Source organism: Cyrtonyx montezumae, unplaced genomic scaffold (assembly GCF_038088225.1).
Source record: "Cyrtonyx montezumae isolate F1298 unplaced genomic scaffold, pur_monq_1.0 scaffold_20, whole genome shotgun sequence".
NCBI lineage: Eukaryota > Metazoa > Chordata > Aves > Galliformes > Odontophoridae > Cyrtonyx > Cyrtonyx montezumae.
In genome coordinates, this window is record NW_027071937.1 from 3,813,344 (window position 1) to 3,840,489 (window position 27,146).

General features: G+C 51.8%; 1 protein-coding gene across 2 annotated transcripts in view; it reads right to left on the minus strand.

Moving 5' to 3' along the window:
* Positions 1–284: 284 nt before the first annotated feature.
* NTNG2 (netrin G2) overlaps positions 285–27,146 on the minus strand; it is a 33,761-nt gene continuing 6,899 nt past the window's right edge. Inside the window, exons 2-12 of one of the 2 annotated variants that reach the window (XM_065737481.1) lie at positions 21,739–22,382; positions 12,956–13,128; positions 11,380–11,406; positions 9,471–9,572; positions 7,246–7,314; positions 4,115–4,189; positions 3,618–3,683; positions 3,058–3,132; positions 1,478–1,645; positions 972–1,106; positions 285–563 (exon numbers count right to left, since the gene is read on the minus strand). In XM_065737481.1, coding sequence (XP_065593553.1) covers positions 340–563; positions 972–1,106; positions 1,478–1,645; positions 3,058–3,132; positions 3,618–3,683; positions 4,115–4,189; positions 7,246–7,314; positions 9,471–9,572; positions 11,380–11,406; positions 12,956–13,128; positions 21,739–22,382 — 1,758 coding nt within the window. In that variant the 3' untranslated portion in view covers positions 285–339. The remainder of the gene's footprint in view (positions 564–971; positions 1,107–1,477; positions 1,646–3,057; positions 3,133–3,617; positions 3,684–4,114; positions 4,190–7,245; positions 7,315–9,470; positions 9,573–11,379; positions 11,407–12,955; positions 13,129–21,738; positions 22,383–27,146) is intronic. The other variant, XM_065737480.1, reaches the window with a different exon arrangement.

Sequence of the window (27,146 nt, forward strand, 5' to 3'; positions counted from 1 at the left end):
TAAGAAAAATAATCGAATCTCTCCCTTGGATTGCGGCACTATGTCAGCAGGGCCCTGGCTCGCCCTGTGCGGAGCGGGGAAGGAAGGACGGCCGTGTCTGTGCGGCTCTGCTGCAGTCCCTGCGCTGCTGCTCGGCCCCCAGCTCTGCTCTGCGGCCGCCCCGTGTGGTTCCGTGCTCAGGAGTCGGCCTCTGCTTTTCAGCTGCTTGGAGCGTGGCCGAAAGGCGTTGTGCAGGTCCTAGCGTGAGGGAAGGCGGAGGAGCTGGTGGGGAGAGCCACCGTGACCTCGCCCTCCCCGCTCCGTCGGAGCTGTGCCTCGGCTGGGCTCCGCGTCCCGGCCTCAGAGGTCAGCCCAGCCGCACAGCTGCAGGCCCAGCACGCCGAGGAGGATGGTGCTGATGGCGGCTCGTGTGCTGGAGGCACCGTCGCAGTCCTTTTTGTCGGCTTCGCACCGTGACTGCTGGCACAGGACCCCCTTGAAGCCCACGGGGCAGATGCAGCGCTGGTTCTGGTAGCAGGTGCCGCCATTCTGGCAGAGCAGGAGCTCGTCGTCGCAGACGTTGGCTGTAGGGAGGGAGGGATGGCTGTGGGAGTTGGGCTGTGGGGTGTGAAACCCCTCGGCTGCAGCAGAAGCCAGAAAGGTTTCGGCTTTCTGCTTTGGCTTTGAGAGGTTCCACCGTCAAACCCTTACAGGGTGAGATCGGTCCCAGTGCCAGAGGAGCAGAGCTGGGGCTGCGGACTTCAAAGCTGTTTTGGGAGGAATGACCGAGCTCACCCCACACCCTGAGCACCGTAGGGTGGGTGGAAGACACACTCCTTGCTGGAGCTCTCCACCTCACTGAAAATGCCACCCCTCGTGGGAGACCCCTCCGTTCATTGGAGATCCCCTCCTCGTTGGAGCTCCCCCATGTCCAGACCCACCTCCCTCTGCCCTGACTGGGGCAGCTGCCCTCAGTGCTGCCAGCTACTCACGGAAGCAGCCCTGTCTCCAGTAGTAGTTGGGCAGGCAGTCATCGCACTTGGGCCCCGTGGCCCCTTCCTTGCATTCACAGTAGCCGGTCTCGTTGCAGCGGTCGTGCAGGGAGCCGATCTGGTTGCAGTTACATTCTGCCCACGAAGACAATGCCGTGAGTCCTCATCCTGCCCGCAGGCTTTGTACCTGCTCACACCCCCGTGGAAGAGTTGGGGACTTCGGAAAAGCCTGGCTAGGTGCCACGGGCTGGCCCTGAGGGAGCGCGTGGCTGCCTGAGACCACCCTCACCCAGAGCTGGGCAGCCCCTGCTGCAGCAATGCGTCTGAACCCCACTCGAATGATATTATTTGGGTTTTGCTCGGTGGGTTGCAAGACCCTTACAGCTGCTGTCTTCTCAGAGCATCCCAGTGGACACGTTGCCCTCAGGATGGGCTGAACCGAAGCCCATCTCACAGCACAAGGGTCCCAGGCCCAGTGCTGCTCTCCGTGCAGCACGAGTGCTCACCTATGCATACATTCTCGTCGTCCAGCTCCGCTGAGCTGTTGCGGTAGAAGCCCAGGCGGCAGTGCTGGCAGTGCTGGCCCCGCGTGTTGTGCTTGCAGCTCACACAGGTCACCACGTTCAGGAAGTCGATGTAGCTGCAGCGGTTGGAGTGGCCGTAGCACTCGCAGTCTGTAGAGTGGAGGAGAGGGAGAGAGGTGGGCCATGAGGAAACCTTCTGCTCCAGCAAAATGCAACAGCCACTCAACCTCCTGTGGGGCTGAGTGCGTGCCGTGGGGGCCGTACCTCACTGCTGCAGGGGGGGTTGGGTTGCAGGTCTTTGCTCGGAGTGGGACTGGGGTGGTCTGTCCCTGCAGGGGTAAGAGCAGGCAGGAGCCAGCCCCAGGGTACATCTCTTTGGGGAAACACGTAATTACAGGAGCAGCCAGTGGGCTGTGGAATGCTGTCAGGTGTTAATTAAAGAGCTGCCTTGTTAATCAGCAGAGCCCAGCTTGATGTCTGCGAGAGGGATGGGGTTGTGCAGGGGTGTGCAGAGCCTTGAGAGAAGGCTGTGTCCTGCCTGGTGGTGACAAGCGGGAGCTGGGCTGGTAGAGGAGGCATCACCTCCTCTGGAAGGCTCTGGATGAGTGGAAGCTGCTGTATGTGCAAGTAAGGCCTGGCTGCTTCCTGTGTACTTCCCCAGGCAATGTCTGTTGTGAAGCATGGTGACCTCAGCCCTGGCTGAGCATGTTAAGGCTTAAAACAAGCATGTGCTAGGATGCATAGCTTGTGTGGGCTTCTTCCAAGGGAGGTGACCCAGTGCTACCTGGCATGGCACACAGCTGCCATCACTGAGCAGAGCGTTGCTCCTGTCCCCACCATGCAGGGCTGACCTTTCTCGGCTGTGGGTGTGTGTTGAGAAACAACCACCTAGGTTTGATTTCTAGCTGGCAGAATTTGATTACTTGCTTCTTGTGTTTGCTTTTTATTACTGCGACGTGGGATGGTGAGCACCTTGCAGTGCTGTAGTGCTATGTTCAGGATAATGAATCTTTCTGGGAGTTGAAAAGGACATCACAAGAGGAGGGGAGGGCCCTGGCTGCCCTGTGGCACAGCCATCTGGCAGAGGACAATGTGAGCAGGGATGATGTCAGGCAGGTCTGAGCTTCTCCAGTGCTGGAGAGGCAGAGGTGGGTTCAGATCAGGGGTTTGGGTCCAGGCTCCCACATTAAACATTCCAGCATGGCAGAGCAATGGGAGGGAAGGATGAACAAGCATGCATGCAGGGCTGGAGGAAGAGATTTTTTGTCAATGAAATGAAGGTCAGGGAGGATGGAGCATGGCAGAGGTTTCCCCATGGTTCACAGCTGCCTGAGTAGGAGCCGAGACCCTCTGTGAAACAACCACTACCTGTCTGATCGATATCCAAAGAACTTCAGCTCAAATGGTTCTGCTGCTGCTGCAGTTCACAGGCAGTATTTCACCTGAGGTGAGTGCTCTTACACAGAGCAAACCCTCCCCATCTTCTCCATGTCTGAGGCTGCTGCTCCACATTGCTCTGGTGAGCTCTGGGAGCCCTGGACTCTGCACTCCCTCCCTCTTACCTTTGTATGTTTCAATAGGAGCCACTGGGCCGGTGTCTGGCTGGAGCCGGATGAGTTTTGAGGTCTTTGAGGATGCTTAAGAAAAATCAGAGACAGGCTTTTTCTCACTGCTCCGCACCACTTTGCATCCTACACTACCTCGAGAGTCTCTGCTATGAGAACAATGACGAGCCAAGTCAGGAACACCGCGCTGGCAGCGCTGAAAGCTATTTCTGCACCAGACAGCTGGTAGCTGCTAAATTTCTCTTCTTCTTCTCCCCTCCTCAAAGTTTGATGCATGAAAAATTCCATGCACGGCAGTATTGCAATGCACAGAGCTGAGTGCTGGGCAGAAGGAGCCGTCCACGTGTCCCCTGCTTACACACGAGGTTGGCTTGGCCAGGCTGAGGATCTACAGGTCTAATAGCTCCAGATTTGATGATGGCCACGCCAACACCCCCTCACCACCCTCAGAAAGCAGCTAGGACCACAGCTAAGAGCACAAAAACTACGGAGGTGGTATAAAGCACAGAATCCTGCAGAACCCACTGCTCCAGCCCAATGCCCATCCCAGCACCTACCTGACTTCTTCCCATGTCTCTTGCCTGCAGAGTGTGCTGTGCGCCCTGATTTGCTCTTCGGAGCTGCTACACAAGATGATAAAATATATCTGAGTGCTGAGGTGGAGATACAGAGCCCCCCATGTGTGCTGTGCTGGGCTCGGTGGTGGCTGATCCACCAGGAGGAGCAGCTGCTCCTGGCTGAGCTGGTGCTCGTGGGACCCCCAGTGTATCTTCCCCGTTCTCCAGGTGTGGAAAAGACAAATGGTCTCTCAAGAAATGATGGACAGGGAAACTGTCTCCTGGTTCATCTGTCCCACCCATCCACATCTGCCAACCCCAGAAGAGCCTCCAGAAAGACTTCCATGGGGTGGAATGAGCAGAACTGAGCTGGTCTCGACTATGAGTAGGGGAATGGACTGCACGATGTTGGCCACGCTGAGCACAGCTTTGTTGTCCCCGGCCTATGGGCAATGAGGGAGAAAACAGTCCTGCAACATCTTTGGCTAAGTCCTTACCTCGAATATTCTTGGGAGGATCTGGTGGCTTCAGCTTGGGTTCGGGTGCTGCTACTTTTGTTGGGCTCTGAACAGCTGAAGGTGGCATCAGTTAGAGAGAACATCAGATTTAATACAGATCTTAGGTTGTTAAAGAAGGTGAGAAAAGGACACTGGGAGCTCTATTCTAGGGTGGGTTGCTGGAGCTGTGTGTGGCTGAGGATACACTGGGGAGGCAAAGTCTCCTGGAACTTGGTTTTCTAGTGTAGAAACTACTCCTAAGGGGAGCTGCTGGACAGATGAGTGTTGACATGTGGTCACTGCATTGCATGAAGCACGGAGAGAAGCAGACCACTGCCAAGACTCAGAAGTCCCCATTGTTCAGTACAGACTGTCAGCATCACCTGGCACTGATGCAAGTGGTCTTGGCCTGTCTCTCGTTACTCTTTCATATACAGTTTTTCTCTCTCTGAGGTTAGAGACAAGCCCAACAAAATAGTTCCACTGAGCCTGAATTCCAGTGCTTTCTGTCCCCCATTGACTGTTAGCAGATGCTGGGTTGTGTCCTGGCCCAGCTCCAGCTGGTGTTACATTCTGCACTGGAAGGGATGCTGGTGTCTATGGGGGAGATAGCTACAGGCATCTCAGCTGGAAAAGGGCAGTGAGCAGCACCAGCAGCTGCCAAAGTGCGTGTGCCAGTGGGAGCCCCGAGGAGGAGGCACTTCAGCCCCAGCAGCCTCCCAGGGGTCCCACCAGGAGCTTCATAGCTCACCGTAGGCAGACACGTGGGAGTCCTAAAGCAAGGAAATATGTAAGAAGGCATCTCTGCTATAAACGACACAAGCCTATCTGTTTACAAAGTTATTCCGGTCTCAGGAGACCACAGGATTTCCATGATCCTCTCTGTTCACCCCAGCAGCAAGCCGAGAACAATCTCTTCTACCACTTATCATCCTCATCTTTCATGTATGTGACTAAACCCTGAGGCTCAATCCAGCCTCGCCAGATTACGGCTGCATGTAGGGCACAGACGAGCCCCCAGCTTTTCCCAGGCGGGAGGAAGAGAGAGCTGCATGGAAAGAAGATATGCAGAGCTACAAACGAAAGCAGTGGGAGCAGGGATTTGCTGGCAGGACCCGGCTCAGCCGTGCATCTCCTACCTTCTGCTGCCCCAGCCTTGGCTGGGGGAGAGCCCACCTGCAGCGGGGCGGCCGCCGACAGGCCGGGGTAGCCTGGCAGCAATCAGACAGAGAGCTGTGTTAGGAAGGGTGCTGGGGGAGATGGAAACCTGCCTGGAGCTTTGTGTTACTCTAGAGGACAAAACCTGGCCCTGTGGCTGTCCCTGTGAGCTCGTGCCGGGCAGGTTTTTGTGCCTCGGTGGAATTTGGCAGAGAATGTGACCCCACGTTGCAGTGCAGAGGACAGGAGAGAAGCAGTGTGCTGAGCTGCCCGTTCTCAGCCCCCCTGAAAGCCCAGCTTTAGTTTTGTGTGTTCGCAGAAGGGCTCCCAGTGATGGGTTTCTGCCCTCTGCTTTGAGGAGCTGTGCTTTCAAACAGCACCATGGAGAAATCGCACAGGTTTCCTATGTGAGAGGCACCGAGTCCTGATTTCTGATGTGAACTCCTCAGCCCTGCTTCGGGCTCTGCTCTTTCCTTGGAAATAGCAGTTAGAGAATTTGCAAACCCCAGCAGGGAAATGAAAGCAGCGGGACACTTCTAGATCCCCTGTTTGGTTTCTCTGCACGCTCTCCACCCCACTGCTTCCATACCCCTCTGTGTCCTCTCAGTAGTGGTGACAATCTTCAGGTTTGCTAGAAAACAAACCGAGGAATGCAAATTTTAAAGCCACATTATTAATTGCAGGCTCCAATTGGGTAACATAAGGAGGAGGAGGGGAAAAAAAATCTTCAATCCTTGCCAAGTTTCAAAGGACAAACCCGAGTAGGAGAGAAATGTGATTTCCCAGCCTCGTCAAGGGGATCATAAACAATGCAGAATACAGAAGAAATTTTTATTTTTCCTAAATGATGAGCTCTAAGAGAAGGTGATAGACATTGTCCTTTTCGGCTGGAAAGTGGAAACCAATAGATATTAATATGCTGTTAAAGAGAATATGAAAAAAGCCCTGTGCAAATTGGCAAGGGTTTAATTAGAGTCACAATAAAAAACAGCCCTGGAGGCATTTTGCTTTTTAGTCATTCGCATACACCTCCACTCAATCGCATTTGCGGAGCCAGGAAAATTATTAATGCTCATTATCCTGAGAACTTTTCCCTTGTAGCTCTGTGACATTAATGGACAGTTTTACATTTTGGGGGTGGGGGAGATTTGTTTCACCCAAACCCTCTCCATGCGGGGCACCAGGAATGTCCTCAAGGGGCTTCTATGGCTCTGGTGCCAACCCCAGGTCGTGGTGGGGTTTCTGATGAGGTGGCAGAAAGTGAACCAAGAAGTCATGCTTTGTAGAACAACACACCAGGGGCAAAAGATGTTTGAAGCAGTGCAGAAGTAGTGGGGAAGGACCTTGGAGAAGCCCTTGTCTTTACCCAAGTGCCATGAACTTCTGGGAGAGGAGGACGTGGGGTGTGCTTGTCCAGCACCAGGGAGTCAGTAAAACCCAAACCAAAGCTTAGGTTGGTTTCATTTGTCCCAGAAGTGAATTGGCACTGCTAGGTTACAAACCAGAGGGAAAATGGAAGCAGGAAAAGGGCAAAAAAAAAAAGAAAAAAGAAAAAAGAAAAAAAGAAAAGCTCCTTTTGCTTATGTTGAATGTGGGGGAAAGATGTAACAAATGGCAAGGAGGATTTGACAGGCTCTGGGGAAGACTTAGAAATAACACAACTGCAGAAGGCAAGTGGGAATAGCACTTAATTCATCCTCCTCCTGTGCCCGTGAACCCACTCCTTTCCCCTCTCACTGCACAACGGGCACAAAAGCATCCTACAGACACAACCACAGCTCCACCTCGACCACAGAAAGCACCGTGAGCAGCCGAAGGAAGCCACTGTCTGGCAGGTCCACACAACTCAGAGCCAACCCAACTCTGATCTACCCCTCCAATCTACGCACTGCACTGCTCTGTGCCTGGCCACTACCCCCAGTGTGCAGAGGGATGGAGGAGAAGGGATAACACACCAGCCTGGCTGGAAATACCTGTTTTTTTCTGTGTTTCTTTCATGGGCTCAGAGGCAGCGAGCTCAGAGGCAGGTCTGATGATGCTTGCTTATGGTGGGAAGCAGAAATTCAGAGGGCAAAAAAACAGCGCGTGTTAGAGGGCAAAACAACACAGTGAGAAGGCAGGGACCTAAGGGGGTTTTATTAATGTCTGTCTGAGCTGACTTTTAACTAAGGAAGCATTTGTTTCATGCTTCTAAAATTGAGGAGAGAGGCAATGACAAGTATCTCACTTGGGCATTTTTCCCCATCTCGGGGTTATTGTGCCTCATGCAAATAGGTCACCTTTTTTTAATGAAGTGCTTTCCCTGAGGTTCGGGTGAGTTCCGCTCAGATCTCCTCTGAGATCTTGTGGTATTTAAAGAAGTACTTCACATTTTGCAGGGAAGGAGTGGGAGGAACGTCTCTGGACAAAATTGGCAGACCAGAGGCAAGGGACCAGAATCCCTCTATCAGGGGACAATGACAGCTGCAAAACCCCAACCTGAATCTCCCTGCCTGCACAAAGGTAGGAACTGGGGGAAAGCTCTACTCTCTTAAACTCTAAAACAAAGTAGGATTGGGCCATACTTTCCACATCACAGATACTGTGCTCTGGGGTGAGACCTGGCAATGCAGAGGTACAAACCAAGGCAAGGATGAAGGCAAGCTGCTCAGCCCAGCTCCCTGCAGAGGCAGAGATGTGGTGGCTGTTCTGTGGTTTTAATTTCTTTATTTACTTATTACCTGATGCTAAGGGGCAACATGAAAACACTGCAATGGCATTGATTCTAGCCAGGGAGAAGGGATAACTCCCAAATGGAGGATGTTCTCCATGTGGCTCAGAGCAGCTTGGTCCTTCATCCCCTACACCATGCTGTTGCCTCCCTGCCCACCCCAGATGGACAACACTAGTAAATCATATGCAAGATAGGCACTAAATACACCACCCACGAACACGCAGCACTTCCAAAAAACAAACAACAACAACTAAAACAACAGACCTAAAATATTGCTGTGTGTGAGCATGGATAAAAATCAGATGACCCCAGGTGTGTGGTGAAGAGGTGATTTCCCATTGCTGCTGCAGACACAGCCATGATGGGAGCTCTGGGTGGCCAACAACCTCCCCATGCATGTGTAGGTCATGTGTATGGGTGAGGATTGCTTTTGAACAGAGCAGAAGATTGCCCAGAGTCCATGGAAGTTGGAGATAAGCCCCCAGCTTCTTGATAAGCCACTCGAGCAGGGTACCTCCCTACATATAGCTATATTTGCATAAACATGTAATCAAGTTTCCTCATCCCTTTGACTGGCTTCTGGCAGCTCCCCCAGACAGACTGTTACTAACATACTGTGGGTGTAAATCGTCCTCCTGGGAAATATCAGGCCCAGAAAGCATGGCAATGGGAGGAATGCGTGTCTAATTCCCCCATGAGAAGCTTAAAAAAACGTCCTGCTGTTAAGTTTTATCTGCTCATTTCCAAAAGAAAAGTGAAAACGATGTCTCCTTGTTCACAGGGGAGGGGAGGAGGAACCCCAGGGGAAAGCACAAAAGTTTTCCTCCACGGGGTGATTGCAGAAATTAGGAAGGGCTGTCATAGGCGTGTGCAAGCTCATTCTCTGCCCTCTATTTGCACAGAGCCACTTTGGGATTGTCACTGTGCACCAATTCCCTGCAAACACTGCCCTTGAGCAGGCAGCCAGCCTGCAGTGCAGCCCTTGAGCTGGGACTTGGGGCAGAATTTGGAGGGAACCTGGGTAGGAACGTGAGCTAAACCTGACCTATCCTCTCCCACTGCGCCTTTTTGGAGGAAAGAGCAAAAAGAGGGGAGAAAAAGGGAAAATTGTTGCTTCCCTGCATCCAGTCCTGGCTTCTTCCTGCTTCCCTGATGGTAATAGAGCAACTGCAAAGTGAGGTTGGTTGGTGAGGGGGATGTCAACCCATCATGTGCTCTTGTAAAGTAAACCTGTAACTGTTGGCTTCATGGTTGGAGGAACCATGACAACTGTTCCTAGAGCCCTTGGACTGAATCGGGGTAAAGCAAACCAGGACTGCTCAGAGGTTGAGGGATCTGAATCTGTCAGGCTGATTTTTATCCATGTCCCCACATCATCCTAGAGCACAAAAATCCCACAACAGTCCCACACGTTCCCCAGCACCACCAGAGGAGCTAGAAGTGGGAAGAAACCAAAGAGAGGAGTGCAGGGAGCATGGCACCCACCTGGCTGGGTGGTGGTGGAGGCAGGAAGGGGTGTGCTGGTGGTGGTGGTGGTTTTCATGGTGGTGGTTTTTGTGGTGATAACCCGCTGCGGTCGCTCAAACACTACCAAAGAGAAGAGGTGGGAAGCACTTACTGCAGGGTGCAGAAAGGTCCTCTGCCCCCCGTGGGCTGAGCTGGTGACCGATTTCCCAGTGTGGTGACAACTGGGGCACTGGGAGGTTTCTGTGGATTAAGGCTCAGTGACGCTGCGAGCGCGTGCGTGCAGGGCTGGAGGCTGGGGCTGTGTCAGCTTACTCTGCTGGTGCCGATATTAGCTTAAATACTTACAGCTCTATCATAAACTAATTGCCAATTAAACTTGAAAAGAGGAAAAGAAAGCACGCCCTGTGCAGAGGAGAGAGCAGGATGGGCTCCTGCCTGCTGCCATCGCCGTGCCAGATGGCAGAGCCGTGCCCACCCCAGCACAGCTTCCTCCCAACGCCCCAAATCTGCTCAGCACCAGCGACATCAACCTGTGCCACTGCTGTTTGTCCCTTCCCACTGGCATCTTCTGTTCACCAGGGCAAAGGAACCTCTGTCCTGGCATCAGCACAGCGCTGGGTGCGATGCCCATTGCCTGCCACCACAGCCAGGACCGAAATAACATGTGGAACACAAATTCCTGCTTAACTTACACCTGCTGCCCTCGTGTCCTTGTTTGTCCCACTGCTTCATGCAGATTATTGTACTTAATTTCATAATAGCCCTGAGCTAGTTTAAATACTTAATTTAGGTCACTTCTAGTCTCCTATGCAGGCTAAATAATCTCTCCTTAACTGGCCTTGGATACAAATCCCTCCTGTCTGCTTTCTGCACATTGCTCTGAGCACACCCCCAGCTTCATCCTGGCAGAAAATTTTGATGGGAAACATTTTCCAGTGAAACAAATGCAGAGCTGAGAATGCCAGGCTGTGTAAAAGGGAAAAAGAGTTGCCAAAACGTTTCTGATCAGAAAAGCAAAGAATGTTTTGGACTCATAAGGCATTTCTTTTTTTTAATCCTAAATTACTTAAGGGGGACTTTTAGTTTCTATTTGAAAATTTTAAATCAAATCACTCTAAATATGGTTCATTTACCCAGAAAAAAAAAACTGTCCACCGTTTTTCAGTTAGGTGCATTTTTCTTAATTGCATTTGAAGTTATCTGAAACCACTTCTCCTCCAGTTCTTTCCACTTGCCTGCAAACTGAAGAGCTCAGTATTCATTCAGCTCTATGATTTGTTTCTTCTGGAGGGCAATTCTGAGCCACGAAACTCAGAGCCAAGCTCCTGCTTCCCCAAAACTCAGGGCTCTTTGATTCCGATCTACTTCCAGCTTTGTTAAATAAGGAGTCCTATTATTCCATCAATCTTTCAAGAGAAATCCTTGCTGAGCTCTCCACTCTTTGCTGCAGACACTTCATAGGCATATGTTCATATACATACACGTGCACGTACAGACGTACACACACTGTATGTGTTTTTTTATAGATAGCCCAAGGTGACCCAGCCTGGATGCTGCGCCAAATAATTCAAACCCAGCTCCTTCTCAGAGCAAAAGTCTGCAATACTGGGGGGAAAAGTTCACAGCGAGCAGTGGTGTTTCTGAAGAGTCTTTTTTTATTTCCTTTCCGGCTGCCATTCTAACGAACCTCATGGGGGGAAACCATGCCAGAGGAAGAGGCAAAATGAGGCTGCTGAAGTCAGAGGAAGAAAATATGAGACTCTTTGACAGGACAGAAAATGAGGCACAATTAGGGAAGACTTATTGCCTGGAAAATGATAATGGACAGAAAACAACCATCTTTTGTTTTTTTTTTTTCCTAGCGACATCTGCAAGGAGCATGCACCGAGGTGTTAAATGCTGGCATTTCAGTTACGTTTTTACTTACTGCCAAAGGCTGAGCCTGCAGCTGCACCTGGAAAAAACAAGGAGAAGCACGGTCACTGGAAGCAGGAGATCAAACGGGTGCACATTAGTTAGCAGGGGTCTTGCTCATTGGGAAATATGTCTGACGCAACATCTTTAAAGCTGCTTTTGTCAAAGCACAGAGGCCAGCAGGAGCTGTCCACGGCCTGATATCACACGCCTTTTTTCTACCACAGAAAAGCCATCTTGGTCCTGGCTGAAAGCTTTTCTGTTAATCTTGACCCACCATTGACGCCCAGTGAAGGACAAACACATGTTATGAGGTTCCCTGTGTTAAGTGTGGACTGCAGGGTCTGGACCAGCTTGTAGCATCCAGCCAGTTCTCAGTGGGAGAGAAGGTTTCAGTGCCCTTCCCATCGGGGGATGCAAAGCCGCGATTTTAAATCTGCCCCCAAAGGCATGGAAAGCCTCAGCTTGGCACTAACACAGAGCAGGGGGCCACTGGTGGGAGAAATGAGACCACCAAGAGGAGAGGACTATGGAGAACCATCCCTCTTGCAGAGGTGGAGAGCAACAGAGAGATGGAGGGAAAGAAAGAAGACTGATTGACAGATGGGAAGAGGGACGAATGGGAGAAACAAGAGCAGGGGAGAAAAAGAGATAGGAAGAGACACAAGGAACAGAGGGGAGGGAAAAGGAGAGAACAGCATGTCTGTGCCTGTCAACACCAGAAACTTTCCCAGTCTCCTTTGAAGCGATGCAGCCGCTTGGTGGTAGCTGACAAGCTCGTTCCCTTTCAAAGAACCTGCTCGTCTACCATCCCTGGCACACACAAAACATTCCCGTCACGGCCTTCGGAGCCTGGATTTCAGCTTTGATCATCTTAAAGCACATAAATCTTTCAAAAAAATTGGGGGGAGGGAGGGAAAAGATTCTCTTTGGTAATGCTCAAAGCTTCTGCTTGAAAGGCCGAAGGGGCTACTGTGGCTCCATGACATTTAAACAAGTCTGTTGATATGGACAGGATGGAAACCCAGAAGAAAGTGGCCCATCTGTGATGTTTCCTGCCCCAATTCCCTGGCCTGAAGGATGGTGGGTAGACATCCTTTCTCTCATCTGTGCACCTTCGCTTCTGTCACTGTCTTGCTGAAGCAATTGGATGAGACTGGAGCTGAGCAGAGGGACTGCAGCTCTCAGTGCTGCCTGTGATGCCAGCACACACAGAACAGGATCCAGAAATCAGTCAGGATAACCAGCATCGCTAGGCTTGTGGGCTGTGGGAAAGCCAAGGCTCAACAGTGGCCAAATAATTTTCTCCAAGGGACAGTAATTTACAGTCCTACAAAGCCACAGACCTTTACTTTGGCCCATACTTGTGCAAATCTAAACTAAGTCATCCTTGGACTCATCAACCACCCACCAACAGATCCCCTTTGTGCCTACTCAGATCACTTCTCAGTTCCCTGTGCACCAGGCCACAGTTAAATACTTCCCTTCCGAAAGCTGAGTGCCCTGCTATGCTTTGGGATGGAGGAGGAGAAGATGAGAGCTTGCTCCCATCCATGGGCATTGTGCAGGCCGAGGTGTGAGTTACTTACATGCATTGGGGGACCCGTTGGGGAGGGGCAGGTAGGATCCTGCTCGCCAAGACCTGGAGCGAAAGTTCTTCTTGCACTTGCCACAGTCCTGCCCTGTGGTGTTGTGCTCACACTCACACTGGAGGCTGCCCTCCTTGAAGGTGCACAGGTTAGCGTGGAGGTTGCATTTGCACCTGGGAGAAGACAGGGGAGATGTTGGTTTTGCTTCACCTTGTCCTCTCACTCAACTGTGGGAGCAGAGATCATTTCATGGTAAGACAGTCTCTGTCCGAAACCCCAGGACTGAGTCCCATACATTTCTGCCTATTACAGAAATGCAGCTATCACTCAGATGTGTGCTTTTCCTTGGAGGCAGAAAGGACAGCCTTGGTTCTCTGAATGGAGGAGCAGTTAACAGCAATGTGACAGTCCCCTGTGCAGTGTGTTAAATTCCAGAGTGTTTTCTCCTGTGGTGTGAAGCTGCACAGCACAGACCCTTTTCACTTGGTGCAACCCCAGCCCACGGTGCCCAAATTAGCATCCAGAAAACATCTCAATCAGAACCTGCCTTGTACTCAGCACCTCATCGGAGAAGGTAACAACAAAAAACACTATTCAGCAACCTGCAAACATTAACGAACTTTTAATGAGCTGTAGGCCAGTGTGCAGGGAATAATTATCACCATGCACAGCAATTCCTGTTGCTCAAACTCGGGAGGTGACTTGTGGAGAGCACAGAGGCTGAGCTCATAGCCCACATATGGCTCTGTCCAGCACCCAGCTCAGCCCATCAGGCAGAGGCTGTGGGTACCAAGCGTCCTGTTTCATTGCAGACAGTGGATCCCTAGCACATCGTGATGATTTCTCACTGCTTTGTCTATCATGTAATGACATATACCCTTAAAAGCAGAGCCATTAGAAAATAGTGGTGCTGAACCTAATGTGAATGAGTGGAGGAGTCTGACCAGGAAGTGTTCTGCTTTGCAGGGCTACTTGCAGAGCTGAGGGAAATGAGATGCTTGCAGAGAAGCTGCAGGAAACACGACCTGTTTCTTCTTGTGTCTGTCAGCCTGGGGATGAAGAAAGTGGATGAGGCTGGGAGCTGTGCTCAGGTCCCTTCCTGGCTGCAGGCACCACGCATGCCCGTGAGCACTTGGAGCACCCGAAGAGGCTCCCAGGCCCCGTGCTGATGTGCTGCCTCCGTTCATGCATGGCTGGATACACCGACCTCATGTATGATTCCTTTCTTTCCTCCCTCCCTGTCCTTAATTCTAGCAAACTGCGCTCAGGGATTGAGCATAGGATGGGTGAGCACACTGTGGCCAAGCAGGGCAGGGAGTTTTCAGCTTCTAAAAAGGAAGAGGGGAGCAAATGGTGCCCGTGGAGCAGGGGCTGACACGCTCAGCGTGCTCCATTGGAGCCCGGAGCTGCAGGGGCTGTGTCAGGCTGAAAGCAGACAGCCTCCCAGCACCCACACTCTGCAGCTGGAGCACGCTGTGGCTTTGGCCAGTTCCCCACCTGGGGATGATGCATTTCAGTGGCTCTGTGCCCCTCGTGAGGACAGATTTGGGCAGAGCCATCCCAGCCTTTTGGCAGAGGTGACACCCAACCCTCAGCGCTGCAGAGCCGGGCTCTGAATTATTCAGCGTCCAGTAAATGTGGCCTCCTTCTCTCACTTCCAAATTAGTGAGCGGGAGGGGAGGAGGGAAGGAAGCAGGCAGGGGAGTGGGTTAAAGCAGGTCAGAGCCTCACTGCGGCCGCACCAGGTCCTGAAGCAGAGCAGCAGCGTGTGAGAGCCACAGCTGCCTCCTCCGGTCCCTGCACGGTGCCTGTTCCTTTGCCAGCAGGTGCTGCTTTACCAGAGAAGAGCTTCACTCCTTAATTGGTGTAAACAAGGAAAATTAAATAAAGAGCAAGCAGAGGCAGCCTCTCGCCCTTCTCGCCTGGCTCACCTATTTCTCACTGCTCAGCCCGTCACCACTGTGCAGAAGTTTTGCTATCTGAAAGATCAATTTTACCAGGGAATTGCTTTCTGGCTTTGACCTTTGAGGATCATCAATCTAAGCAGGGAACTATAACCCCAGTGAGCTGACCCCACAACACAGCACTTCTCAGAGCAATCAATCAGGCTGCATTATTTAATAGCCAGCCGCTGGTCTAGGTTGCCAATCCCATTTTGCCCCAGCGTTTCTGCATCCGGACTTCCCTGCTCTGCAGCTCAGCTTTAACCCCTTCCCCAGGCTTTCCTGCTTCCTCTTCTGGGCCTCCAGCCCAAGGACAGCTCCTGCTGCCGGTGAGTGCTCAGCATCACTCCCCAGCCAAGATCCAGCTGGTGGAGACGGGAGAAAATGACATTAGCCCAATCCCCTGGGTGGGAGCTGCTCGTCCTGCTCGTCTCTTCTCTTCTTTCCCGGGCGTGCAGCCATCTCAGGAAAGAGAGGATGAAGGGAAAGGTTAGGAGCTACTTAGCAATGAGGCTTAAAGAGCAGCAGTGGGGCAGACACCTGTGCTCTGCAATGGTGAAGGCAGCAATGGCCCCAGTCCAGAACTGGCTCTGCTCTGCCTGCAGCACAGTGCTGAGCATGGGGTGCTCCAAAGGAGCGGTGGCTGTTCTGATTCTATTCAGGTTGGATACTACAGAAAATTTCTTCTCAGGAAAAGTGGTGAGGCTCTGGCCCAGGCTGCACAGGGAGTGGTGGAATCACTGTCCCCAGAAATGTTCCAGACCTGTGGGATGTGGCACTGAGTGTCAGTGGGCATAGGCTAGGGCTGGAGTTGGGCTTGGAGACCTCAGAGGTCTTTTCCAATTTCTATGATTCTGCGATTCTGTTCTACAATTCTCCTTTCCAGCTCATGGCTCCTAGCAGTGATGGCAGCAGTTCTTGGTGAGTATTCAGAGCCCACGTGTGGTGCATCCACTGTGGGTGACAGCAAACCCAGTGGGAACACAACATCCTCGGTGACCTGGGGACACCCAGGTCTGCTGCTGGGAGGTGTGCACAGCTGCATTTTGCATTGCAAGCTCACACCATGCCTCAGCAAAAGTTGCCAGAGCAACACTTGGCCCAACGCACTGCAGTTTGCACGATGGGGTATTTATGAGTTTATCCTCAGCACAGGTCGTTCAGCTGCTGCCTTCCCTCCAAATGGTGCAGAGCGGTCGGAGGCTGCCAATGCCTCCACCAGGGAACGAGAAGGAGCTTGGAGAGCCAAGGAAAGTTTACAGAAAGTGTCCTTCTTCTGTTTTTTTTTTTCCTTTTCTTTTTTTTTGAAGCCGTAAAGAGCAGCATTTCCCTGCATTTCCCCAAGTCAGCATCCTGGAGGTCACAGCAGCGAGCGGCTGGAGGCGTGCTGGTGCCAAGCCATCAGGCTGCGGGAGCAGGCACCGCCCGCCCGCGGGTGTGGGAAAGCAGCCACCTCCCCTGAGCTTCCACTAACAATGACTTTAGAAACAAGTTTTAAAAGACCTCTCAGCCCTTCCTCCCCTTCCAAAGAGCCTCATGCGTTTCCCAACCTCTTTTCTGCCCATAGCTGCGTTTTGAAGAGCAGGAAATTCAAGAACATCTCTCCTTCCTGAGAGGTTGCTTGCTGCACAGGTGAGGGCATGGAGCAGCAGAAGCCACACAGGTGTCACCACCTGTCTTTCCAAGCCTCCCTCTGGTCCAGCCCACATTATCATCTCCACCCTGTGCTCGAGGTGAGGATGCTGCTGCAGGTGACCCAGGGATGTGGTGGAGACCTGGCCTTCTCCTGCCGGCTGCTGTGCTCTCTCCTATCCATACTCCAGGCTGGCAGTGGTGTCCCCCTGTTCCCTTTCTGCTTACCCAAGCTGGCATTGGGGAGAGATAGAACACAGCAGAAAGCTGCTAATGACTGCCATCCAAAGGAAGGATTATGATCGCTTTCCTCTGAATTGTTTGCTCTCACTGTAATTGATGAGCCTTTAATGAGTCTCATGGGATGATGTGTTTGAAGGGAGCTCTTTCCTCTCCATCCCAGAGGAAAATGGTGTTTCAACTGATCTCAGCTCTTGGGGAAACATGAATAACTCTTCCCCTCTCTCTATTGTCATCCCAGCCATGCTCGCAGCATGCTCTGGCAGCTGCCTGGCTGTGGCTCACCCACTTTTTACCTGCTCCTTTGCGACTCTTTTGGCAGCTCAGCAAAAGCATGGAGCAGATCTTTTGGGCAGAGAATGATGAGCGCTGAGCTTGGATTTTTTCTGGCCCATCTGTGCGTGCAGAAGCAAGGAAAAATAGCTCCTAATGGCCACTCCGTGTAAGAGGCACTGTCTGTTGCTGAGGATCTCTTGAGCAGAGTGGGGCTGCTAACACAGAATGGGGCAAACAGAGCAGGGAGCATAACTGAGCTGAGGTTGAGGCTGAACGGGGAGGAAGAGCCATCTTAATGCTCTGCTTCTTTCAGTGCAAAGCACGGAGAGAGGCCTGGGGTTCTGCTGCCTTTTGGAGAGCCAAACAATGAACAAGAGAAGGAAAAAGCCCTGGGTTAAGTCAGAGGGATGTGCTGTGAGTGGTTCCTTTTCCTTATGGGTTTTTGCTTCTGGTTGTGTGGTGGGGACTGATGAGTCCTCCCCACGAGGAAGAGCCCTGCTCACTGCCCTTCCAAATGATTTGAGGTTTGGTTTGCAGAGGAGACAATTTAGAAGATGCCAAAATGGAGAGCGTGCAAACTGGCTGTTCCTATTCAAGAGGCTATTTATTTGAAATAAGTTGACACTCACCAGCTGTCAAGATCCTGCTGACTGGTGGAACATTGTTTACATTCAAAGCTGTCTTAAAAAGCAAACACAAAACCCAGCTTCCCCATTAAGGGGTCAGGCAGCAGAAGGGAGGAAGGGTGAGGAGGACATCGCAGGGATACATGACCGTAAATATTTGCAGAGTAATGTGTGTAAATGCTCTTGGTCTTTCTCCTGGAATGCAATAACGCCTGCAATTGAGTTCATTGGCCAAATTGGATTTGGGCTCCTGCAGAAGTCTCTTTATATTAAGTGCTTTAACATACATCACCTTCTCAGTCTATCAATGAAATTCTATTATCTGCTCAGGGCTGGACACAGTTCGGCAACAAAACCTGGGTGGAAATAAAAACCTTCACAAAACTAAGCAAGGAGCAGTAACGGGACCTGGATCTGTCTCTGGCTATTGACAAAGTGTCAGCAGTGCCTGGGTGCAGGGGGAGGTTTGTCCCTAACTGCCTCCCTCCCTCTCAGCAAGCTTCCGTGGGAGTAAAACCCTTTACAAGACTCTAGGAAAGCAGAGCAAACAGTTGCTGTGCCTTAACTTAATTTAACTATATGACCAAGAGCAAGGTTTTGCTTGAACTGAAGCTAATTCCAGCCTGGGTGAGTGCCAGGGAAATTCATCCTTCCAGCTCTTGGGGCTGCCTGGCACAGAGATGAGGACAGAACGAGGACTGCATGGCATCGCTGGTGCAGGCTTGGCCGTCCTTGACACCAGGATGCCATTACCTCTGGGGACTGGTTCCTGGCTGCCAGGGGCTGCAGGGATGGAGCAGGGGAAGCAGGGCTGTCTAAAGGGATCTAAAAAATCTAAAAGGACTGCTCCAGAGTTTTACGTCCGTCACTGGCACTGCTGGGTGATGAGTATCACTCCCTCCTCCTGCCTTTCTCCATGGACTGCTTGTCACCAGCAGGACAGACAGAGCATGCATAGGGGCAGGGAGGACAAAGGAGAAAAATCATAATAATCAGTCTGAAATTGATTCACTTCTGTTCAATCTGATTTCTCCTAACTGTATCCATGTGTCCCGGCCATGGCACATTAACTTCAATTACAGCTTATTAATGTCTCTTTGATGGAGCGTGCCCCACTGAGCACTGCTGTGACTGATGTTATGAAGGGGAAAAGATTACTCCAAAGAGACACGATGTGTAATGGAAACAGAACCGGTGTCGCCCTCTGCCAGACCCAGCAGCCAGGAAAAGCTCTCAAGACAACATCTGCTCTCAAGACAACGACCGACCTCACTGCTGCCCCAAGGAGAAGATTGGGACTGGATGATCTCTAAGGTCCCTTCCAACCTAAAACTCTGTGTTTCTATGACTCTATGATGCGTGGTGAGCAGAGATCTGTGGGGAAAAGCCTTTCTGCTTCCCTTACCCGCCCACCTGGCACACACCCAAGCACAAGTGCACAGGCCAAGGGCTTGCTCGTGTCTATTCCTGTCCTGACTCCTCTGCATCTCTAGTTACTTTGCAGATCAATAGGGACAGGATGGAAGGAAGGAAAAAAAAAGAAAAAAAAATATTGAAAAGAAAGACAGTAAAAATAAACCATCAGCCCTGAAAGGAGAAATGCACCAGGCTGAGGTTGCAGGAGATGCAGATGGAGTGCAAAGCAGCAGCACCAGGAAGGGAGTAAGGGCCCTCAGGACCCACTTCATTGTTAAGTCTTGTCAACCTCTGTCTGCCAACCTGAATGATGGAAGAAAGGAATGCAGCAGAACCTTTCCCTGTCTCCCTGCATCCTTTGCTCCTTCTCTCTCTGCTTTTCTGCAAAGCTCTGTGGGGTTGTGGTGAGCAGTTTTCCTTTGTGGGAAGCTGAGGGGTGAAGGATGGGTGTGCTTGGATGGGTTCCCTGTATGGCACCCCACCAGCATGAGGACCCACCTCTTGCAGCCTTCCCGACAGCAAAGAATCTGCTCTTCCCTTCACCATGAGCTGCAGCTGGAGATGCATATCCCTCATTGCCATGGACTGCAATGCCACGCACTGCAGCCATACCCTGCTCCTCCTCCATCCTTGGGCTGCTCCCACCTGCAGCTTCTCTGCACCCCAGCTGGGATCCTCTGGCTGTTTTTGCCTCATTTCATCATAATAATCTTCCCTCTCATTTCGTATAACCCCAGTGGTGAATCCTTAATGGCACATCCTGTCCCTTCCTTCCACAGTTTGCACTGATTTCTCCTCTCTTCTTGATACCCCACCCCTTGTTGAACTGCACACAAGATTACATTTGGTCTTAGTCCCTGCACTGTAACTGGCTTTGCTTGTAGCTCAAATTAGATTGTTTCTCAGAAAAACAAAACAAAACAAAACAAAACAAAACAACAACCCTGCTTGCTGGGACTGGAATAATCACCGGAGCAGAATGAATTCACACAGAGCTGCTCCTTCTGATGCGCTGCTCATCCATAGCTCCTCAGCAACACAGGGTTCAGACCAGGATAGGCACTGACTCCTGTCAATGTCCATCTGTTCAGAAGTGTCCCCCTGTCCTAAGGACCTCCAGGACCCAGCCAGCAAACCCGGCCTTGCCAGAAATGCAGTCCTGCAGCTCCCAGCAGACCTTTGCAGTTTGATTGCACTGGCCCAGGGGTGTGGGTGGGTGTGGAGTCTCTGATGTCTCACAGGGGTTAACATCCCCTCCCTGTGTTCCTCCCTTGTTCTGTTTAGCTCTTTTCACAAAAAAATGTTGGGGTTTTCTCTCTCAAAACAATGTCTGCTGCTACTGTAGGGTATGTGTGGAGTTTGGACAGGGTAGGAAAGGAAGAGACCTGACAGGGAGGAAGGGGCTAGGTTGTGGGAAATCTCAGCACTACAGCCAGGAACTAGAGATGCTGAAGGGACACCTCCTGCACAAGGCAGGCAGGAAAGGGAAAGTGATCTGTGGGAACAGGCAGCCACAGGCCACCTACACCACACAGTAACGTCTCCCTTTTACCATGTATCCTAAAGCATCAAGCATCCCAAATATACTGCGGGCACAGCAATGAATTCTTGATCATTTGCATTGTGACTTCCAAGCTCAGAAGCCAAAGGTCCTTGCACAAGGGCATCAGGTACTGCATCCTCATTTACCACTTTCTGAGCTGAAAACTCTGCATCCCTGTAATAGCCCAAAGTCTGGCCAGCCCCGATGCCTGACTCTCCCCTCCTGCCTGCTCAGTGCTGCCCACTGAGCACTGCAGCTTTGCCACCAAGGAGCCACCGTGCTCGGAGCCAAAGGGAAGGCTGCACGCTGGCCTTGTATCTGCCTTCTCCTCCTGCTTTGTGGCTGCTCAGCCCCGCTCTGCTGAATTCGCTCCCAGCTCCCTGCTGCCCTTCCCGTCACCCCCTGCTGAAAGAAAGGGCTCTTCCATCCCTTCCTCTCCCTTGGAGCACAGTCAAAGCCAGCCTCAGCGGCACCTGCGGAACATTTCTGCTTGCGAGACTCAGAAGCAAACAGTTTGGAAGCAATACAAACGGCTCCTCTGTCGCTGTGGAGATTCTTGTTAGCAGCAGTGGGTGATGGGGAGATTTTTTCCCCTCTCGCCTCTGAGTCTCACACAAGCTGCATCCACAAGCTGGATGGGAAATAAGCCATCTCGGCATTTTTCCACCTTACTTTGCTTTTTCGGTTGATGTCATAACATAACATATGGCATTGCACAGAGAAACTAGAAATAAAAAGCAGGAGAAACAAACCCCCTCCTGCCCAGCCCTGCCCTGGAGCTGGTGCTGGCTTTGGCCTCACCCCAAAGCTTGTTGACTGGAGCTGGGGTTGAGCCAGGATGATCCTGCCTGGATCAATGGAGTTTAATGGGGAAAGCCTCGTTCCTCCCCCTGCAGAGTGCATCCCTGGGGGTGCTTCAGCCTTTCCCTGCAAGGACACATCTCTTTTATGACAACGATGCTGCCCTGGCTTGGGAAAGAGGATATTAGAGGGAGGAATACTGATCACCTACTAGTTGACATCAAAGCTGGCGGCTTAGTTCTGCCTCAGTAACCCTCTTCTCATCCCTCCAAGAAGAGATATCCAAAGAAACACAGTGTCCATTACCTGCCAGTGACTTCGATGTTGGAGACAGCGTAGAAGTACTTGTAGAGGTTCTCCCTCTGCACGTAGGTGCCCCCCAGCGCCGGTCGCAGCAGCCTCATCCTCAGGTCAGTCACGGTGAAGAAGTCCTTGAGCCCCTTGGCGCTCTCCATCCGGGTGTACAAGTTGTCCATGTTCTTGAGATCAGGGCCAGCGAAGATGGCAAAGCGGTCCCTCACCTCAAAGCGGACGGTCTTCTCCTTTTTGGAGCCCGCCCAGCGGGAATACTCCTCCGTGCAGAGGACCCTGTTGGCACTGGTGGTGGAGAGGTCCCGGACCCTCCGTGCTGGCATGCTGAAGGCCTCCATGCAGTCATCTGCATAATACTGGTACGGGTGCCAAGTCCTCCCGTTGTCCAGCGACTTCTCCAACATCATGATGGTGGGACGGCCGTACTCAAAGGTGATCACGATGTCGTCCGTCAGCTCAATGCTCTTGTTCCAGGACAGAGTGATGTTGGCCAGCAGTGGTTCCGGGTACCGGCGCCATGTCACGCTCTGCCAGTACGTGGCCAACCCCTCGTCCTCGCTGTCGAACATGAGCTTTGGGGGATGGGCCAGGTCTGGGTTTGAGGCGTCGCACTCATCGCTGCACAGGTACGGGTTCTCCTGGAACAACAACAATAACAAGGCAATAATAATAACGACAACAATAATCAAGGCAACACATGGGCATCACAGCCAGGCCCTACCTGCCCCATTCCTGTTTTCTGGAGCTTTTGGTAAATGCTGACTGCTCGGCTGAGCTGGAGCATTGGAGGCCTGGCTCTGCATGGGGCCTCTGGCCTATGGGTAGCTGAGCTGTTTCCTCTGACAGACCCCTTGGGAAAAGGACCTTCAATTTATCCACTGGGATGATGTTCATAGAAAGCCCTTTCCCTGAGACAGTCTCTGGGAAAATTCATTTCAGCTTGGCCAAGTTACAAGCCTATGGATGGCTGTTTTCACACCTGCTTGCTCGCAAGAACAAATGGCTCAGCCTCCAGGCACAGCTGCACTGGGCACATCCCTGTCCCCAGAGGCTCATGACACCATCCCCAGGCTCTATGGGGCCCAGCACCACTGCAAGAAGGAGCCCCATCCCTCATCCATGCCCAGGGCTCTGCAGAGAGCAGAGCTTTGTGCTCATTGGCCGTGGTGACAGGAGCTTCCCAAGGTGTACAATGGCAGAAAAGGTACAGCCATCCCATTATGCCCACAGGTGATATGTGCTCATGTCCCCTTTCACTCATATCCCCAACTCCTCACGTCCCCATGTTCACAGAACTGCACTGAGAGCTGTTTGTGGAGAGATGCTGCTGTGTCTGTGGTCCTGACCGTGAGCTTGCTTGGAGCTGTGAATCTTTTGGAACCAGAAGTGCTTGTGGTCTGCTTTTAGCGTGTCCAGTGTATGCCCTAGGCAAAGCAGAGGGTTTCTGGCTCCCATAAGTGGATGTTCTCAGGTGCAATGTGGGGGACTGTACCTTGAATGTGGATGCTGATGTATGGCGTGAGGTGCTTTGCAATATCTGGGCTTTGCCATCTCCAATTGGGCCATCAAGAGTACTGGGGACTACTTAGGGCTGCCTGCATCTTGAATGTGTAAAATGGGTTTTTGTGCCTCACCACGGCTCAGAGACATGTCGGGTGTGAGCAAGCAGAGGCCACAGTGCTGAGAAGCCTCCAAAAGCTCCAAAGGGCATCAATAATTCCATCTTGGGCAGTGCAGTGAGCAGCTGAGCTGTGTGTGAAACTGCCAGGGGAAGCAGCTAACAAAAAGACACTGTTCCCATCCCAAACCCGGGGAGATGCTGTCTGCAATGTGGGATGTCTGCTGTGAGCTCTGAGCTGTGCTGGGTTCTCTCCTGCTGCAACGTGCTGTGCTGGAGCAGGGAGTAAAAGAATTAAGTATTGACATATTTAATATGCTCTCCTGACTCGTCACGTTCAGAGGAATTGTTTACCTCTGCTAATGAGACACAGCTTCCTGCTGGGGGATGCGGCTGCCGCTTAGCACAGCTTTATGGTGGTTGATGGGAAAGGAAGAAAAATGCACCTCAGCTGAAGCTATGGGGGCTCTGAGTGCGTTTCCTGAGCTGAAGCAACATATTGTGCTGCAGAATGCTTCTGCTGCGAATGTGGTCATACAAATGGCTTAATAGGACAGCCCTGAAAAGGCCATCCCGATGCTCCTGTTGAGGCTCTCTGTGGCTGAGCTGTGCAAGGGGAGGTGGAATGGCTGTCCCTGGAGATGTGCTGAAACTGTGGAGATGTGATGCTGAGGGACATTGTCAGTGGACATGGTGGACCGGGGTTGGACTTGGTGATCTGAGAGGTCTTTCCCAACCTTAATGATTCTGTGACTTTGCAATCAAACCAGAATGACAACACCAGACCCAGAGCTGTGGGGATGGATGGTGGCATGCAGTGGGACAGGTTTCCCAGGAGCAGCACGGGGTCGCAATGGGGTTTGATGAATGCAATGCACCATGGTGCAGGCAGGGAGGAGCAGAGCACATCCTCCATCTGCTCATCCCAGGAAAAGGGAACTGGAGGTGCACCATCCCTGCTAGCTCCTGCACACAGCTCAGGAGACAGCGAGCCCAGAGAGGTCTTCAAGCACCCTGGGGTGGCACGTGGCTCAATTGCTGCTCAGTTGTAACAGAGCGAGCGTGGAAATAACCTCTAAGTGACAGTGCTGGAAGTTGGGAAGAGCCTCAAAAGCCACCGAGTGAGTCATGCCACCATGGCTTCCTCTGCTCAAATGAAGTGTTCCTTTTTGGTTTTTGGCTTATTGAAATGTCCTTCCTCCTTGGGATGCTCGATGCGCTTTCTGCCGGTGGGGTGGTTTCGAGTCAGCCGTGAGGGCGGGGGGAGCGGAAACAGATGGCCGTAATTTGGCTGCTCCGCCGGTCCTGGTAAGATCAGTTATAGCTCTGTTGAAACAATTCCAGGTATTATTTTAGAATCTGGTTTCCTTATCCAAGCCATGTGTCCTCCAAAGAATCTGTCCAAAGTCTCAAGATATTTACGTCTTCAATCTAAAAGTCAGAATGCATTAGCTGGGGAAACTTGGTCTTCGTGAGCCTAAAATAAAGCAGCTCACTTAGAGTCTCACGCTATTAAATCAGTCGTGAATGTCCTCATGGCAACTGGATGCTGCAGGTCCCCAGCTCTGGCTGCTCTTTTCTTGAGCGTGCACCAAGGAGTGCTGCAGGATTGCTTCGCCTGAGCTCAGCCCAACTGGGCAAAGCCCTGGGGAAAAGTGGCAAAAGCTGAGGGCAGGTTGCCACAATCAATGGCACCACGGCAAGGCTGTGCCTCCATGGGGCAAATGTCCTTGGGGGGTAGAGATAGATGTCCTGTTGGGGGTGACACGACTGGAGATGCCCCATGCTGATGACTGCAGCCCGTGGGTTTCATTTCCCATTTGTTTTGCAGAAATGCTGCACGAGGGTCCTTCTGAAGATGAGAGCAGGGATTGGCTCCTAGGAGGATTTCTTTGGAAACAAGATCTGTCAAGGCACAACAGGAATCCAGGGTGCTGCAGCAGAGCTGCTCCCTGCCTTGCCAGGAGAGAGGGAATGGGAAAAACAGCCCCAGTCAAAGCCTGCCTGCTTTCGAGGGCTCTTAATGAGTGCACAAAGTTGTTTTGCTTTATTTTCCTGGCAGATAATGCCATTTTTAAGCCTCATAGCATGAAATTATATATTTTTGTAGGTGAAATTACTTGATTAATCACTGAGCTGTTGAATATTTTAAACAAACCAGACATCTGTTGTGAATGGTGGAAGCTGCACAGAAATAAAGCTGCAGCTTTTAGTAGATCTCCATGCCAAAGAGAAGCTAGAAAGAAATTACAACCACTAGCTGCACCATGGAGAAAAGCAGTAACAATATTAGTAATATTAAAGGGGGGAGGGGGGTGGGGAAGATTGGAGCGATGAAAAAGAAAAGGACAATGTGAATGTCTGCAATGATCTCGTAACGTGGTGTGAGCTTTCAGCTGGTGCCTTCACTGGACCCCACGGAGCTTTGCTTTGCTGGGTCTCCTCTGCTCGATTAGGTTGGTGCTCAGGTCAAGGCCTTTGCTAGAACCCCGCTCACCCTGCAATCAGCCTGGTTTTAATCACGGCCTGTGTCCTAATAAGAGTAATAGCAATGTCACAGCAGCTTGGAGTAGCTCCAGATATGGAAACTCTGTGTTTGTAGCTGGAGTGAGGAATCCTTGGCTTTTCTCTACGAAGATTTTTCTTGGAGGGGAATGAAGTTAAACACATTTCTTGGGCAGAAAGGTCTGTGCTGTCATGCACTTTTCTCGTGTGTTCCTCCTATATTGTATTTTCCCCTAAAACTGGCTCTCAGAAGACCTTGAATGTCTTTGTGCAAGAGCAGGGGATGGTTGGGCAGCATGACTGCCCCCTCCACCCCTGGCAGCATTAAAGACCCTGGGAACAGGATCCAGCTCCCTGTGGGCTGTGCAGATGGGGCATCCCCTGGTGAACAGGTTCACCCAACAGCCAGGATCGCTGTGCTGAATGTCACCTCCGCCCACCCGGTGACAATCTTCTCCCCGCCGCTCTCCAGACATCTTAAGGAGCTCTCAGGTGCATCCCAAGGTCTTTCCGCTCCCCGCAGCGTGCCTACGACCCTGCCTTTGATTTTCAGCTTAAAGATGAGCTGATTAGGTTCGCAATGTCCCCGTGTTGCCTCACAAGTGCTGGGGTTGGTATCAGATTTCCAACCGACCCTGCAGAACGACCGCGTCGGCAAAATCCTGGCGTGCACCTGATTCCTTGCAAACGTCCCAACCATGCTGTGATGCCTCCGAGCTGTGGGTGTCCTGCAGACCACCTGCCACTGGTGGGACTGGTGGAGGACAGGTCCCTGACCCACGGTGGCCCTGGGTAGCAGCAGATGGCCCAGGAGTGCTGATGGACGGCTCCTGCAACGGCATCTGCCGGCGGTGCTCGCGGTGGGCGGAGGTGACATCTCTCTTTCCTCATCTCCCATACCCAAAGTTTGATTTCATGGCTCCTCAGCGTTGGGTTTGTTTGTGCAGGAGGCTGTGGGATAAAGCTGGAAGGGCTGTGGTGCATTTGTTGTTGTTTCGCTCTTTACGCTGGCGTTCCCTGATTAATCCCCGGATTAACGGCCCCATGCTCTGCTCCCTGCGGGCAGGCAGCCCCATCCCAGCTGAGTGACAACTGTCCTCGTCCCCAGCACTGACACAGGGTTAAACCTGATTTCTGCCTGTTGTGTGCATGGAATGACTTCCCATTTTTGTTTTCTTTTTCTTTTTATTCCCCAGTATCTATTCCATGAAGCGACTGCTTCCCAACCAGAATCCCGTTTACATGAGGGAATACTTGGGGTTGTCCTAAAGCCATTATT